We start from the raw sequence: 17667 nt of genomic DNA, 5'->3' as shown, positions 1-17667 counted from the left end.
CAGATTTAAATTATCCACAGGGGCTGGCCTATGACTGGGTTCACAAGCGCCTTTACTTCACCGACTACTACAACAGAAGTGTCCTGGCCATGGGGGTGGACGGGCAGAACCGCTCCTTGATAGCCCATGCCAACCGCCCTCTTGGCATCATTGTGGATCCCTGCTATGGGTAAAACCAACTGAGATGTTTGCATACATTGATCGCTAATTTTACAAATCCCATCCAGGTTTTCCACAAACTGGTCCTTCGAGCAAGATAGGAACAATTTGTCTTGGAACACTAATATCAATTATTTTGATTACTGCTGATGATATCTGGAAATATGCATGTACACCCTGGCCCATCTACTGTTGCTAGCCCCAATTCTGACTTGTGCTCTATCTGCTTCACCGATTTCTGCTCTCGTAAAAGCCTGGGTTTTCTGCATCTGACACTAGAAGCTAATTACCTAAAATGGATCAATTGAAAGTGTGGGTTCACAGCTCCAATCCAGATGTGTTGGTCATTATTGAGACGTGGTTTTAAGGAAGAGTGTTTTGAACACTGATGTTAACCTTTCTGGTTATAATCTTTTTCGGCAAGACAAATCTTCCAAAGGTGGTGGAGTGGCAATCTTTACCAAGAAACACCTTCAGTGCTCGGTTGGCTCGGTTGTCTTCACCAAGTCTGTGGTTTTAAGCATTAAACTTCCAAATAACTCTTCGACTGTTGCCGGATGTTATCGTCCTTCATCAGCACCGGCCTGCACCCTACCTGCCCTGAGCTCTCTCCTGGCCCCTTACCTTAAGTCTGAAATTGTCCTGCTAGTTGACGTAGACTGGAACATGCTTAAACCACCTGACCAAGTCCTAAAGCATTGGGACTCCCTAAATCTCTCTCAGATTATTACCAATCCCACAACGTGACTCCAAACACCCAGAAAAGGCTACTCTCCTGATCGGTATCAATCTGGTGTTTTCTGTAATGACCTTTGTGATCACTGTGTTCCAGACTGTGTTTGTAATGGCTGCTCAGTGAAACGACCTCTCCTGATTTGTCATAGACGCTTTCTAAAACAAGTATGGCACCGACAGAGATGGTCGCCTCGCTTCACGTTCTTAAGAAACTATGCAGTATTTAGTTTTTTTAATGTATTATTTCTTATACAGTTAGCCCAGGAAATCTTTTTTAAATTTATTTTAAATGTATTTTTTAAATTTTATCCCCTTTTCTCCCCAATTTTCGTGGTATCCAATCGCTAGTATTTACTATCTTGTCTCATCGCTACAACTCCCGTACGGGCTCGGGAGAGACGAAGGTCGAAAGTCATGCGTCCTCCGAAGCACATCCCAACTAAGCCGCACTGCTTCTTAACACAGCGCGCCTCCAACCCGGAAGCGAGCCGCACCAATGTGTCGGAGGAAACACCGTGCACCTGGCCCCCTTGGTTAGCGCGCCCTGCGCCCGGCCTGCCACAGGAGTCGCTGGAGCGCGATGAGACAAGGATATCCCCACCGGCCAAACCCTCCCTAACCCGGACGACGCTAGCCCAATTGTGCGTCGCCCCACGGACCTCCCGGTCGAGGCCGGCTGCGACAGAGCCTGGGCGCGAACCCAGAGACTCTGGTGGCGCAGCTGGCGCTGCGATGCAGTGCCCTAGACCACTGCGCCACCCGGGAGGCCCAGCCCAGGAAATCTTAAGTCTTATTACATACAGTCGGGACGAACTATTGGATATAAGAGCAACATCAACTTACCAACATTACGACCAGGAATACGACTTTCACGAAGCGGATCCTCTGTTTGGACCACCACCCAGGACAATGGATCGGATCCCAGTAGGCGACCCAAAACAACGGCGGCGCAGAAGGGGCAGATGGAGCGGTCTTCTGGTCAGGCTCCGTAGATGGGCACATCGCTCACCACTCCTGAGTATACTACTCGCCAATGTCCAGCCTCTTGACAAGGTAGACGAAATTCGAGCAAGGGTTGCTTTCCAGAGAGACATCAGAGAGTGTAAAATTCTCTGTTTCACGGAAACATGGCTCACTCGGGATGCGTTATCAGAGTCGGTACAGCCACCCGGTTTCTTCACGCATCGCGCCGACAGAAACAAACATCTCTCTGGTAAGAAGAAGGACGGGGGTGTATGCCTTATAATTAACGAGTTGTGGTGTGATCATAACGTCATACAGGAACTCAAGTCCTTTTGTTCACCTGACCTAGAATTCCTTACAATCAAATGCTGACAGCATTATCTACCAAGAGAATTTTCTTCAACTATAATCACAGCCGTGTATATTTCCCCCCCCCCCCCAAGCAGACACCTCGATGGCCCTGAAAGGACTTCATTGGACTCTATGTAAACTGGAAACCCCATATCCTGAGGCTGCATTTATTGTAGCTGGGGATTTTAACACAGGTAATCTGAAAACAAGGCTCCCTACATTTTATCAGCATATCAAATGCGCGACCCAGGCTGGCAGCATTCTGGATCATTGCTACTCTAACTTCCGCGACGCATATAAAGCCCTCTCTCGCCCTCCTTTCGGCAAATCTGACCACGACTCCATTTTGTTGCTCCCAGCCTATAGACAGAAACTAAAACAGGAAACGCCCATGCTCAGGTCTGTTCAACACTGGTTCCACCAATCTGATTCCACGATTCAAGATTGCTTCGATCACGTGGACTGGGATATGTTTCGGATAGCCTCAGACAACAACATTGATGTATACGCTGATTCGGTGAGCGAGTTTATTAGCAAGTGCATCAGTGATGTTGTACCCACGGTGACTATTAAAACCTTCTCAAACCAGAAACCGTGAATTTATGGCAGCATTCGCGCAAAACTGAAAGCGCGAACCACTGCTTTTAATCATGGCGAGGCCGAATACAAACAGTGTAGCTATTCCCTCCGCAACGCAATCAAACAAGCTAAGCGTCAGTATAGAGACAAAGTAGAGTCGCAATTCAACGGCTCAGACACGAGATGTATGTGGCAGGGTCTACAGTCAATCACGGATTACGAAAAGAAAACCAGCCTCATCGCGGACACCGACGTCTTGCTCCCAGACAAACTAAAGAACTTCTTTGCTCGCTTTGAGGACAATACAGTGCCGCTGACACAGCTCGCTACCAAAACCTGCGGATTCTCCTTCACTGCAGTTAAGGTGAGTAAAACATTTAAACGTGTTAACTCTCGCAAGGCTGCCGGCCCAGACAGCATCCCTAGCCGCGTCCTCAGAGTATGCGCAGACCAGCTGGCTGGTGTGTTTATGGACATATTCAATCAATCCCTATCCCAGTCTGCTGTTCCCACATGCTTCAAGAGGGCCACCATTGTTCCTGTTCCCAAGAAAGCTAAGGTAACTGAGCTAAATGACTATCGTCCCATAGCACTCACTTCTGTCATCATGAAGTGCTTTGAGAAACTAGTCAAGGATCATATCACCTCCACCCTACCTGACACCCTAGACCCACTCCAATTTGCTTACCGCCCCAATAGATCCACAGATGACGCAATCACAATCACACTGCACACTGCCCTAGCCCATCTGGACAAGAGGAACACCTATGTATGAATGATGTTCATCGATTACAGCTCAGCATTTAACACCATAGTACCCTCCAAGCTCATCATTAAGCTTGAGACCCTGGGTCTCGACCCCGCCGCGTGCAACTGGGTCCAGGACTTTCTGACGGGCCGCCCCAGGTGGTGAGGGTAGGAAACAACATCTCCACCCCGCTGATCCTCAACACTGGGGCCCCACAAGGGTGTGTTCTCAGCCCTCTCCTGTACTCCCTGTTCACCCATGACTGCGTGGCCATGCACGCCTCCAACTCAATCATCAAGTTTGTAGACAACACTACAGTGGTAGGCTTGATTACCAACAACGACGAAACGGCCTACAGGGAGGAGGTGAGGGCCCTCGGAGTGTGGTGTCAGGAAAATAACGTCAACAAAACAAAGGAGATGATCGTGGACTTCAGGAAACAGCAGAGGGAGCACCCCCCTATCCACATCGATGGGACAGTAGTGGAGAAGGTGGAAAGTTTTAAGTTCCTCGACATACACGGCATGGACAAACTGAAATGGTCCACCCACACAGACAGCGTGGTGAAGGTGCAACAGCCCAAAAATTGGCTGTAATAAGTGTATCACCAGTCACTTTAAACAATGTCACTTTATATAATGTTTACATAACCTAACTCATATGTATATACTGTACTCTATACCATCTACTGCATCTTGCCTATGCCGTTTGGCCATCGCTCATCCATATACACTGCTCAAAAAAATAAAGGGAACACTTAAACATCACAATGTAACTCCAAGTCAATCACACTTCTGTGAAATCAAACTGTCCACTTAGGAAGCAACACTGATTGACAATAAATTTCGCATGCTGTTGTGCAAATGGAATAGACAAAAGGTGGAAATTATAGGCAATTAGCAAGACACCCCCAATAAAGGAGTGATTCTGCAGGTGGTGAAATGTGCATGTGTCTGCTCAAACGGTCAGAAACAGACTCCGAGGGTGGTATGAGGGCCCGACGTCCACAGGTGGGGGTTGTGCTTACAGCCCAACACCGTGCAGGACGTTTGGCATTTGCCAGAGAACACCAAGATTGGCAAATTCGCCACTGGCGCCCTGTGCTCTTCACAGATGAAAGCAGGTTCACACTGAGCACATGTGACAGAGTCTGGAGACGCCGTGGAGAACGTTCTGCTGCCTGCAACATCCTCCAGCATGACCGGTTTGGCGGTGGGTCAGTAATGGTGTGGGGTGGCATTTCTTTGTGGGGCCGCACAGCCCTCCATGTGCTCACCAGAGGTAGCCTGACTGCCATTAGGTACCGAGATGAGATCCTCAGAGCCCTTGTGAGACCATATGCTGACACATGCACATTTGTGGCCTGCTGGAGGTCATTTTGCAGGGCTCTGGCAGTGCTCCTCCTTGCACAAAGGCGGAGGTAGAGGTCCTGCTGCTGGGTTGTTGCCCTCCTACGGCCTCCTCCACGTCTCCTGATGTACTGGCCTGTCTCCTGGTAGCGCCTCCATGCTCTGGACACTACGCTGACAGACACAGCAAACCTTCTTGCCACAGCTCGCATGATGTGCCATCATGGATGAGCTGCACTACCTGAGCCGCTTGTGTGGGTTGTAGACTCCGTCTCATGCTACCACTAGAGTGAAAGCACCGCCAGCATTCAAAAGTGACCAAAACATCAGCCAGGAAGCATAGGAACTGAGAAGTGGTCTGTGGTCACCATCTGCACAATCAGAATTTTGAGCAGTGTATTTATATGTACATATTCTTATTCATTCCTTTACTCTTGTGTGTATAAGGTAGTTGTTGTGAAATTGTTAGATATTACTGCACGGTCGGAACTAGAAGCATAAGCATTTTGCTACACTCGTATTAACATCTGCTAATCATGTGTATGTGACCAATAAAATTTGATTTGATGAGCTATTTAGCAGTCTTGTCTAGCAGTCTTATGGATTGGGGGTAGAAGCTGTTCAGGGTCCTGTTGGTTCCAGACTTGGTATACCGTTACCGCTTGCCGTGTGGTTGCAGTGAGAACAGTCGATGGGTGGCTGGAGATTTTTGGGGGCCTTCCACTGTGATGTACTGGGCATTACTCACCACCCTCTGTAGCGCCTTGCGGTCGGCAGTGGTGGAAAAAGTACCCAATTTTCCTACTTGAGTAAAAGTAAAGACACTTTAAAGAAAATGATTCAAGTAAAAGTCAGCCAGTAAAATACTACTTGAGTAAAAGTCTAAAAGTATTAGGTTTTAAATGTACTTAAGTATCAAAAGTAAAAGTATAAATCATTTTAAATGTCTTATATTAAGCAAACCAGACGACACGATGTTCTTGTTTTTTAAATTTACGGATAGCCAGGGTCAACACATAATTTACAAACTAAACTACAAACTAAGTTTTTAGTGAGTCTACCAGATCAGAGGCAATAGGGATGACCAGGGATGTTCTCTTGATAAGTGCGTGAATTAGACAATTTCCCTGTCCTGCTAAGCATTCAAAATGTAACGAGTACTTTTGGGTGTCAGGGAAAATGTATGGAGTAAAAAGCAGATTTATTTTCTGTAGGAATGTAGTGGCGTAAAAAGTTGTCAAATCTAAATAGTAAAGTAATGTACAGATACCCCTTCATAGGGGCCTTGGCTAAGCTAAGATGCTAGGTTAACATTTATCTCTTGCTCTCTCTCTCTCTAGCTATCTATACTGGACTGACTGGGGGAGCCCTGCTAAGATAGAGAGAGCTACTCTGGGTGGAAACTTCCGGGTGCCCATCATCAGCACCAGTCTGTCCCAGCCCAACGGACTTTCCATAGACTACGAGGAAAGGATGCTCTACTGGGCCGACGCTTCCCTGTAAGAACACGATCATTTGTAACATTCTGTAATGTTTCAGCTGTTGTTTGTTTTGTGTTTATAATGTACAGCACTAAACATTTTTGTACCATAGTTTGAATGAATCTCAAAGAAAGAAAGTAACTCATAGGTAATTACCATTTGACCGTGTCATTTCTTAGAATGTACCTGGTCGCTTAGTTGGAAATGAGGTGGAATCAATAAGTCCAAATCATGTGCCATTTGTGACACAATTGATTTTTTTTACCCAGAAAAGTGTTGAACAATTCTCCACTTCCTTAAATATTTAAAAGCAGTAGGCTACACTGTTTTTCTATGCACCCATTTCTCATGATCTCTTAGCATTCTAACTCTCCATCCATCCATTCATCCTTCCATCCATATATCCATCCATCTATGCATCCACCCACTCACTCACTCACTCACTCACTCACTCACTCACTCACCCACCCATCCATTATTTTTCTCCATCTCCACTCCCTTCCCTCTCAACATTAGAGATAAGATTGAGCGTTCCACCCTGACCGGGGAGAGCCGCCAGGTGATCATGAGGGGGGTCCAGTACCCCTACGCTTTGACCGTGTTCCAGCAGGACATATACTGGACTGACTGGACCACGCAAGCGGTCTACCGTGCCGGGAAGGACGACGGGTCAGGGTTCACGGTCCTGGTCCAGGAACTACAGTACAGGCCCAACGACATCCACGTGTACGCCGGGTCCAAGCAGGAGGCTTGCTCAAGCCCCTGTCAGCAGTTTAACGGAGGGTGTAGTCACGTCTGCGTGCCAGGTCAGGAGTTTGAATAACAAAACATTTGCTTTCAGTGTCTTGGAGTTCTTAGAGGGCTTGAGATCCACACGCTAAACTCAAATTTCTCATCTCTCATTGACATCAATTAATGATTCAGGTGAAAGTCTGAGAACAACAATACCCACTGGGCACACTGCATTATTTCAACATGTATAGTTTCGTAACACAGTATTTGGTTGAGACGTTGATCATTGAGATTACAACCTATATTCACCCACTCAAAAAGACAGCCAAAAGTTATTTCAATTTCCAATCACTATGCTTTCAACCATCTAAAAGCACAACCACATTTTTACGGAAAAACAATGTCTGATTTTTGGTTTAATTGTCACCCAAATGTCTATCACTGCGCTTTCAACCATTTAAAAGTACAGCAAAGTTTAAATGGGAATACAATGTCAGATATTTTGTTTAATGTGCTATCACTGTGCTTCATCTAACAGCAGAATCACATTACCTGGATTGCAGTTTAGATGACATTAAAAGTACATGGTGCAAGTGATCATTGCCGTTCGAGATTCTGCACAGATTATTACAGCAATTGTGAAGATCTTCACAGACCTGCGATGACCTGGACCCACTCCAATTAACATACCGCCCCAACTGATCGACAGATGACGCAATCTCTATTGCAGTCCACACTGCCCTTTCCCATTTGGACAAAAGGAACACCTACGTGAGAATGCTGTTCATTGACTACAACTCAGCGTTCCACACCATAGTGCCCTCGAAGTTCATCACTGAGCTAAGGTCCCTGGCTCAGTGATCCTGCAACTGGATCCTGGACTTCCCGACGGGCCACCCCCAGGTCAGGTGGTGAGGGTAGTCAACAACACATCTGCCATGCTGACCCTAAACATAGGGGTGCGTGCTTAGTCCCTCTCTGTACTCCCTGTTCACCCACAACTGCGTGGCCCTGCACGACTCCAACACCATCATTAAGTTTGCCGACGACACGATGGTGGTAGGCCTGATCACCGACGACGATGAGACAACCCCTAGGGAGCAGGACTACAACCTCTCCCTAAACTGATCATGGACTACAGGAAACTGAGGGCCGAGCACGCCCTCATTCACATTGACAGGGCTGTAGTGGAGCTGGTCGAGAGCTTCAAGGTCCTCTGTGTCCACATCATTAAGGATCTATCATGGTCCAAACACACCAATAAAGTCGTGAAGAGGTCACGAGAATGCCTCTTCCCAATCAGGAGACTGAAAAGATTTGGCATGGGCCCTCATATCCTCAAAAAGTTCTACAGCTGCACCATCGAGAGCATCTTGACTGGCTGCGTAACCACTTGGTATGGCAACTGCTTGGCATCCGACTGCAAGGAGCTATACAGAGGATAATGCGTACAGCTCAGTACATCATCTATGACCTATATACCAGGCAGTGTCAGTGGAAGGCACAAAAAAGTTGTAAAAGTCTCCAGCCACCCAAACCGCAGACTGTTCTCTCTGCTACCGCATGGCAAGCGGTACCAATGCACCAAGTCTGAAACCAACAGGACTCTGAACAGCTCTTCCCCCAAGCCATATGACTTCTAAACAAGATTGATAAATAGCTAATCAAATGGCAACCCAGACTACCAGTATTTACCCTTTTTACCCTTCTCTTGCACGGACTATGAACGCACACTGGACTCTAACACACACACACACACACTACATACGCTCACACATACATAAAATGCACACTGACGCCACACACACACTAACCACATACGCTGCTGCTAGTAACTTTACCCCTACCTACAGTATATGTACAGTACATAGATTCCTCAATTACCTTGTACCCCTGCACGTCGACTCGGTACTGGTAGCCCTTTTACATAGCCATGTTATTTTCTACTCCCTTTATACTGTATAGCCATGTTATTTTTACTTGTTATTTTTATTCGTTACTCACTGTCTATTTATGCTTTATATGATTACATAACACATTTGTAGTTACAGTAACCTCAAAATGAGGCCATTTTAAGGTTGAATGTTGCATTAGTTTGTAAGATAGCCTTAACTTTGGGCTATTTACAGTATTACAAAAGTAATATTGAATTGTGTTTGGTTGACAACGCCACCCGAATATCAACATTTAAAGAAGATGTATCTACTGCCTGGATAGTTCCATCTGAACCACTGGCTTAATCCAATTCTTTAACTTTGATTTTTGGTTAAATTGGAGATGAGAATCCAACATTTAATTGGTTAACTTTTTAATAGGCTATTTATCATTTTTCAAATGTGATAATGAATTGTGTTTGGTTGTCAACGCAACCAAATATCAATATTTGAATATGTATCTTCCGCTTGGATAGTTCCATCTGTGCCACTGTCTGGCTTTAATTCCAGTTTGTCTACAAATTAATTATTGATATGTTGGATTCACATCTCCATCTAAACCCCAAAAATCTTAAGTTTAAGAATTGGACTAAATCAAATCAAACTTTAAATGCACTTTAAATAAAGTTTGATTTGATTTAGTTTGATTATTTAACTAGATTTTTGGTTGCGATGGAGACGTGAATCCAACATATCAATCAAACTGGAATTAAGGCCAGACAATGGCACATATGGAACTGTCCAAGCAGAAGATAGAGGTAACTGCCAAAATAAAGGGAACATTTGAGTTGTTTGAGCTGGTGTGGGGTGCATTTTCCTGGCATGGTTTAGGTCCACTCAACCCCTTAGAGGGAGAGGTAAACACCTATAAATACACAGCCATTGTGAGCGATCAGCTTCAACATATGGTGAAACATTTCTATCCTGATGGGAATGGTTTCTTCCAGGATGACAAGAACCCCATCCACAGGGAACAAGTGGTCACAGAATCGTTTGATGAGCATGAAAACAATGTAAACCATATGCCATGGCCATCTCAGTCACCAGATCTCAACTCAATTGAACACTTATGGGAGATTCTGGAGCGGCTCCTGGGACAGCGTTGTTCCACCACCATCAACAAAACACTAAATGATGGAATTTCTGGTGGAAGAATGGTGTCATCCCTTCCATAGTTACAGACGCTTGTAGAATCTACAGTCCATTCTGAAAGTATTCAGACCGCTTGACTTCTTCCACATTTTGTTACGTTACAGCCTTATTCTAAAATTAATTTAAACGTTTTTTCCCCATCATCAATATACACACAATAACCCATAATGACAAAGCAAAAACACGCTTTTAGACATTTTGGAAAATGTATAAAATAAAATAAACTGAAATATTACATTTACATGAATATTCAGACCCTTTACTCAGTACCTTGTTGAAGCACCTTTGGCAGTGATTACAGCCTCTAGTCTTCTTGGGTATGACGCTACAAGCTTGGCACACCTATATTTGGGGAGTTTCTCCCATTTTTCTCTGCATTTTTCTCTGCATTTTCCTCTCAAGCTCTGTCAGGTTGGACAGGGAGTGTTGCTGCACATGTATTTTCAGGTCTCTCCAGAGATGTTCGTTCGGGTTCGAGTCCGGCCTCTGGCTGGGCAACTCAAGGACATTCAGAGACTTTGTCTCGAAGCCACTCCTGTGTTGTCTTGGCTGTGTGCTTAGAAGGTGAACCTTCGCCCCAATCTGAGGTCCAGTCTCTGTACTTTGCTCCGTTCATCTTTCCCTTGATCCTGACTAGTCTCCCAGTCGCCTCAATCTTGGTTTCATCAGACCAGAGAATCTTGTTTGTCATGTTCTGAGAGACCTTTAGGTGCCTTTTGGCTAACACCAAGCAGGCTGTCATGTGCCTTTTCCCGAAGAGTGGCTTCCGTCTGGCCACTCTACCATAAAGGCCTGATTGGTGGACTGCTGCAGAGATGGTTGTCCTTCTGGAAAGTTCTCCCATCTCCACAGAGGAACTCTGAAGCTCTGTCAGAGTGACCATCGGTTTCTTGGTCACCTCCCTGACCAAGGCCCTTCTCCCCCAATTGCACAATTTGGCTGGGCAGCCAGCTCTAGGAGTCTTGTTGGTTCCAAACTTCTTCCATTTAAGAATGATGGAAGCCACTGTGTTCTTGGGGACCTTTTAATGCTGCAGAAATTTTTGCACCCTTCCTCAGATCTGTGCCTCAACAATATAATGTCTCGGTGCTCTCCGGACAATTCCTTCAACCTCATGGCTTGGTTTTTGCTCTGACATGCACTGTCAACTGTGGGTGCTTATATAGACAGGTGTACCTTTCCAAATCATGTCCAATCAATTGAATTTATCACAGATGGACTCCAATCAAGTTGTAGAAAGATCTCAAGGATGATCAATGGAAACAGGATGCACCTGAGCTCAATTTCGAGTCTCATAGCAAAGGGTCTGAATACTTATGTATATAAGGTATTTGTTTTTTTTATATACATTTTCTAACATTCTAAAAACCTGTTTTTTGATTTGTCATTATGGGGTATTGTGTGTAGATTGATGACGACTCGTTATTTTAAATTGATTTTAGAATATCGCTGTAACATAACAAAATGTGGAAAAAGTCAAGGGGTCTGAACTTTCGGAATGCACTGTATGCCAATGCGCATTGAAGCTGTTCTGGCGGATCGTGGTGGCCCAACTCCTTATTAAGAAGCTTTATGTTGGTCTTTCCTTTATTTTGTCTGTTACCTGTATATCTCCTTCAAATGTTGATTTTTTTGTTGTTGCGTTGACAACCAAACACAATTCAATATCAATAAATATCATTACATTTGAAGTTAGCCAGAGCTTGAAACCCTATGCCTATGCATTGCCTATTTATTGTTGAATCCTGGGTTGAATTGAAACAATAGCTGTTCATATTTGATTTTAAATATATTTAAGAATCATTTAAAATTCATTATATTAGGCAAACTAGACGGCACAATGTTCTTGTTTTTTTAATATACAGATTGTCAGGGGCACATTTACAAATGAAGCATTTGTGTTTAGTTATGACGGCTCAGGCTAAGACCCTAGATCCAGACACAGGAGGCGGACAGTATGAGTCTCAGTGTTTATTACAGTACAAGGGGCAGGCAAAAGGTAAATCAAGGCAGGCAAAGAGTCGTAATCCAAATCAGAGTCAGGCAGGTACAGGACAGGCAGAAAGGTCAGCACTGGGAAGACTAGGGAAAAACTAGTGCACAGGGAACACGCTGGTGGGACAAGACAAACTGGCAACAGACAAACAGAAAGCATTTTCCTGTTCTGTTTAAAAAAAAATATATATATATATATATGTATATGTATATATGTATATATATATATGTATATGTATATATGTATATATGTGTATATGTGTATATATATTTAACCTCTATTTAACTAGGCAAGTTGGTGTTAAGCATTGTTAAGCATTCAAAATGTAACGAGTACTTTGGGTGTCAGGGAAAATGTATGGAGTAAAAAGTACATTGTCTTTAGTAATGTAGTGGAGTAAAAGTAAAAGTTGTCATAGATATAAATAGTAAAGTACAGATACCCCCAAAAAACGACTTAAGTAAAAATACTATAAAGTACTACTTAAGTATTTACACCACTTGTAAGTGGATACAACATTGAAGATCTGACGTTCTTTAAGAGCAATAAATTCAACAAATTCAGGGTTTGTCTATGTTGAAATGTTGTTACGATGATGACATAATCCTGTGGTTTAAATGTTACCCTCAAAACAAGTGTACATTGATAACTTTTTTTCAAATACAATATATTTTCCACGTTACAATAAGTTGACAAACTGAAACAAAGTTGAATCAACCAGTTTGTTCCCAGTGGGTAGTCACACAGTTACTCACAATAATATTGAGCAACTAAAGCAACAGCTACTAATGTCCATCCATCATGCCAATGTCTATCACCCCTGACCCTGATGATGGTTCCCTCTGCCTATAGGTCCGTCTGGTCCAGAGTGTCAGTGTCCTGTATCGGGTAACTGGTATTTGGCCAACAATGGCAGGGATTGTATCCATGACAACGGTAACCGTTGCCAGCCCGAGCAGTTCACCTGTCTGAACGGTGGCTGTATCTCAGTGCGTTTGAAGTGTGACGGCTACAGAGACTGCCAGGACAACTCAGACGAGCTGGAGAGAGTGTGCGGTGAGTGTATTTACCTCAGTCTGTTTTTTGCCGCCATTTTAGTCAAGACCCAGCAACAGCAAAGCCAAATGCTCTTAAGTTTGGAATCTTTCAAACTCAGCAGTCATGTCAAATGTTTTATAGCTCAAGTGTGCTCCCTGTACAGTCATTTCCCTGCACCTAGCAACCTTGTTAAAAAGACTCCATCATTATTGGTATTTCCCCCATAGATTTCCACACTTGCTCAATCAATTAATCAAATGTATTTATAAAGCCCTGTTTAGATCAATTGTCACAAAGTGATTTACAGTAACCTGGCGTAGACCCCAAAGACTAATCAGTGTCCCCGCACATTGACTCTGTACCGGTACCCGCTATATATAGCCTCGCTATTGTTATTTTACTGCTGCTCTTTAATTATTTGTGATTTTTATTTCTTATTCTTATTTTTTTTAGGTATATTTTATTTATTTTTTAACTGCATTGTTGGTTAAGGGCTTGTAAGTAAGAATTTCACTAAGGTCTTCACCTGTTGTATTCCGCGCATGTGACAAATACAATTTGATTTGAAAAGCACAATGGCAAGGATGAAACTTCAAGAGAAACCAGTTGTGCTCACCCTCTCTTACTTCCACCTCTCAGCCTTCCACGAGTGCTCGGCCCAGGACTTCACTTGTGACAACGGCCGCTGTGTGGCCCTGTCCTACGTTTGTGACTACACGAATGACTGCGGCGACAACAGTGACGAGCTGGGCTGCCCGTTCCCCACCTGTGCCTCCGCCACCGAGTTCACTTGCACCAATGGACGCTGCATCTCCGCCGCCTTCGTCTGCGACGGCTACAATGACTGCCGCGACAACGACACCTCAGACGAGATCAACTGTCGTGAGTGATAACTGCTGTGAATAGAGTTGATTTTAAGTAGAGTCGAAAACAAAGATATTAGCAAGAGTGCCACAAAATATACTGTTAAGCATCTGCACATGTGCTTAGGAGTTCGCTCTGTCCAACAACATATTAGCTGTGTGACATAAGTAAAGTTTGACCTCTTTATTCAAACTCTCTTTGTTTATGTCAGAAGTTACCCCGCTACTTATTGTAACGTCATATCGTTGAATCTACCTTTAACCCTCTGAAACCTTTTCTACTTTACTCTGTTTCCGTAGCGCCCCGAACGTGTCCCTCCGGACAAACCAAGTGTGACAGCACAAACATCTGTATCTACGCTAGCCAACTGTGCGACGGTTACAACAATTGTGGGGACAACAGTGACGAGAACCCTTTGTTCTGTGGTAAGTCTCGCCATGATGTGTGTTTTTTGTTTTATACAATGAGTGCGCATCCTCTTTCCATGACTTAGACCGACCAGGTGAATCCAGGTGAAAGCTATGATCCCTTATCGATGTCACTTGTTAAATCCACTTCAGTCAGTGTAAATGGAGGGGAGGAGACAGGTTAAATAAGGATTTCTAAGCCTTGAGACAACTGAGACATGGATTGTGTATGTGTGCCATTCAGAGGGTGAATGGGCAAGACAAAATATTTAAGTGCCTTTGAACAGGATATGGTAGTAGGTGCCAGGCGCACCGGTTTGAGTGTGTGAAGAGCTGGAACGCTGCTGGGTTTTCCACGCTCAACAGTTTCCTGTGTATGTCAAGAATAGTCCGCCCCCCAAAGGACATCCAGCCAACTTGACATAACTGTGGGATGCATTGGAGTCAACATGGGTCAGCATCCCTGTGGAACGCTTTCGACACCTTGTAGTGTCCATGCCCTGAATTGAGGCTGTTCCGAGAGCAAAAGAGGGTGCAACTTAATATTAAGGTGTTCCTAATGTTTTGTACACTGTATATCATGCCTGTACCTGCTGTGGTTTTGCACATGTATGTTTTTTCAGTTTTCTGTCACTCTCCACAGTCTGTTCACTATATACTGTGCCCTTGTGTGTGTTTGGGCATACATACGTGTGTGTGTGTGTTACAGCGGGCCGGACGTGCTCACCCGACCAGTTCCGTTGTGACGAGGGGAAGTGTATCCCCAGCTCCTGGGTGTGTGACTGGATCAAAGACTGTGTCGACGGGACCGACGAGCCCCCCTCCTGCCGTGAGTACTACCGAACCTGGGCCATGTTCAGGCACCAAAGGCAAGAAAACAGACTGAAACAGGGAGAGATTACCTGGACTTTTCCAATAAGAAATGAAAATGTTCGTTTTCCACTTAAATGTTTTGCAACAGTGCACCCTAGATCATGGCCACATTCAGAAGGCAAACTTTGCGGACTGTTGCAAATAATGTAATTTTGTAAAACTGTTTTGATTTCTTATTCTACAAGACAGAGAGGCACATTTGTTTGATGTAACACATTTCTATCTGAATATTCAACAATTTAGTGAAAACAATAGCTGTTAAATTGTCCCCCTCTCTCTCTCTTTCCTCCAGAGGACCAAATAAACACCTGTCACCCTGACCAGTTCACATGCACCAACGGGAATTGTATCCCCATGTCACTGACGTGTGACGGCAACAACGACTGTTGGGACAATAGTGACGAGGCACTGGAACTCCAATGTGGTGAGACATTACAGTATACAGTGCTTTCGGAAGTATTCAGAACCCTTGACTTTTTCCACATTTTGTTAGGTTACAGCCTTATTCTAAAATGTATTGTTGATTTTTTACCCCCCTCATCAATCTACACAAAATACCCCATAATGACAAAGCAAAAACTGGTTTTTAGAATTTTTGCTAATTTATTAAAATGTTTAAATGTGCTTAGGGTTGTTGTCCTGTTGGAAGGTGAACCTTTGCCCCCAGTCTGAGGTCCTGAGTGCTCTGGGGCAGGTTTTCATCAAGGATCTCTCTGTACTTTGCTCCATTCATCTTTCCTGACTAGACTCCCAGTCCCTGCTGCTGAAAAACATCCCCACAGCATGATGCTGCCACCACCATGCTTCACTGTAGGGATGGTGCCAGGTTTCCTCCAGATGTGACGCTTGGCATTCAGTCAAAATAGTTCAATCTTGGTGTTATCAGACCAGAGAATCTTGTTTCTCATAGTCTGAGAGTGGGTGCCTTTTGGCAAACTCCAAGCGGGCTGTCGTGCCTTTTACTGAGGAGAGGTTTCCGTCTGGCCACTCTACCATAAAGGCCTGATTAGTGGAGTGCATCAGAGATGGCTGTCCTTCTGGAAGGTTCTCCCATCTCTACAGAGGAACTCTAGAGCTATTTCAGTGACCATCGGGTTCTTGGTCACCTCCCTGACCAAGGCCCTTCTCCCTGGATTGCTCCAGAAAGAGTCTTGATGGTTCCATACTTCTTCCATTTAATAATGATGGAGGCCACTGTGTTCTTGGACCTTCAATGCTGCAGACATTTTTTGGTATCCTTCCTCAGATCTGTGCCTCGACACAATCCTGTCTCTGCGCTCTACGGACAATTCCTTTGACCTCATGGCTTGGTTTTTGCTCTGGCACTGTCAACTGTGGGACCTTATATAGACAGATGTGTGCCTTTTCAAATCATGTCCAATCAATTGAATTTACCACAGGTGGACTCCAATCAAGTTGTAGAAACATCTCAAGGATGATCAATATAAACAGGATGCACCTGAGCTCAATTTCAAGTCATAGCAAAGGGTCTGAATACTTATGTAAATAAAGTTTTAAAAAATGAAAATATTACTATAAACCTGTTTTCACTTTGTCATTATGGGGTATTGTGTGTAGATTGCTGACGATTATTCATTTAATCCATTTTAGAATAAGGCTGTAATGTAACAAAATGTGGAAAAAGTCAAGGGGTCTGAACACTTCCCGAAGGCACTGCAACTCAGAATTTACAAACCACAAACAACACATAAGCGTGACACTATTGGTCTATCAACTTTTATAATGGGGGTGCTACACCAGAAGCATGTCACGGAGGCGGGAAATGAAAGCAATCATTTCTGTAACAATTGTGTATGCTTCAGAGTTGCTTCACAGTGCGTAAAAACATTTGACATATTCTCAAAGCGTAAAAAGACGGTTCAGCAAAGAGAGCCATGTGTTTTGCTTCACCATGCTTCAGATGTCTCATTTGGAGTTTGTTTCTACTCTGACTGACTGGCGCAAGACAAATGGTCTTCAAAATATTGTGTGTGCATCTTCACTTACCTCTCCCATTTCAGGAGAGTGGACATGCGCATCTCATCAGTTCACATGCCCCCCTCCATGGCGTCCTGGCCACCCGCGCTGTATCGCCCTGAGCTATGTGTGTGATGGGGAGAAGGACTGTGCCGACGCAGCTGATGAGCTTCAAAACTGCCCCAACCGCACCTGCCACATGAATGAGTTCGCCTGCGCCAATGGCCTGTGTATCCTCATCCCCTTCCAGTGAGTGTGTGTGTGTCAGTCATATACTGTAAAAATAAGGTGTGTTTGTGTTTTTTTGTTATACTATCCTTGTGGGGACC

The 17667-nt window shown here is 44.3% G+C and overlaps 1 protein-coding gene across 1 annotated transcript in view; it reads left to right on the top strand.

Annotated features, from left to right (window-relative positions):
* lrp2b (low density lipoprotein receptor-related protein 2b) overlaps positions 1–17667 on the top strand; it is a 124468-nt gene that overhangs the window by 50591 nt on the left and 56210 nt on the right. Inside the window, exons 43-51 of the mRNA XM_055921948.1 lie at positions 4–169; positions 6225–6383; positions 6882–7171; positions 13032–13235; positions 13857–14099; positions 14381–14506; positions 15198–15317; positions 15654–15785; positions 17383–17587. Of these exons, the coding sequence (XP_055777923.1) occupies positions 4–169; positions 6225–6383; positions 6882–7171; positions 13032–13235; positions 13857–14099; positions 14381–14506; positions 15198–15317; positions 15654–15785; positions 17383–17587 (1645 nt within the window). The remainder of the gene's footprint in view (positions 1–3; positions 170–6224; positions 6384–6881; positions 7172–13031; positions 13236–13856; positions 14100–14380; positions 14507–15197; positions 15318–15653; positions 15786–17382; positions 17588–17667) is intronic.

Source organism: Salvelinus fontinalis, chromosome 1 (genome assembly GCF_029448725.1).
Source record: "Salvelinus fontinalis isolate EN_2023a chromosome 1, ASM2944872v1, whole genome shotgun sequence".
NCBI classification, from domain to species: Eukaryota; Metazoa; Chordata; class Actinopteri; order Salmoniformes; family Salmonidae; genus Salvelinus; species Salvelinus fontinalis.
This window is presented reverse-complemented; position numbering and strand designations above follow the sequence as displayed.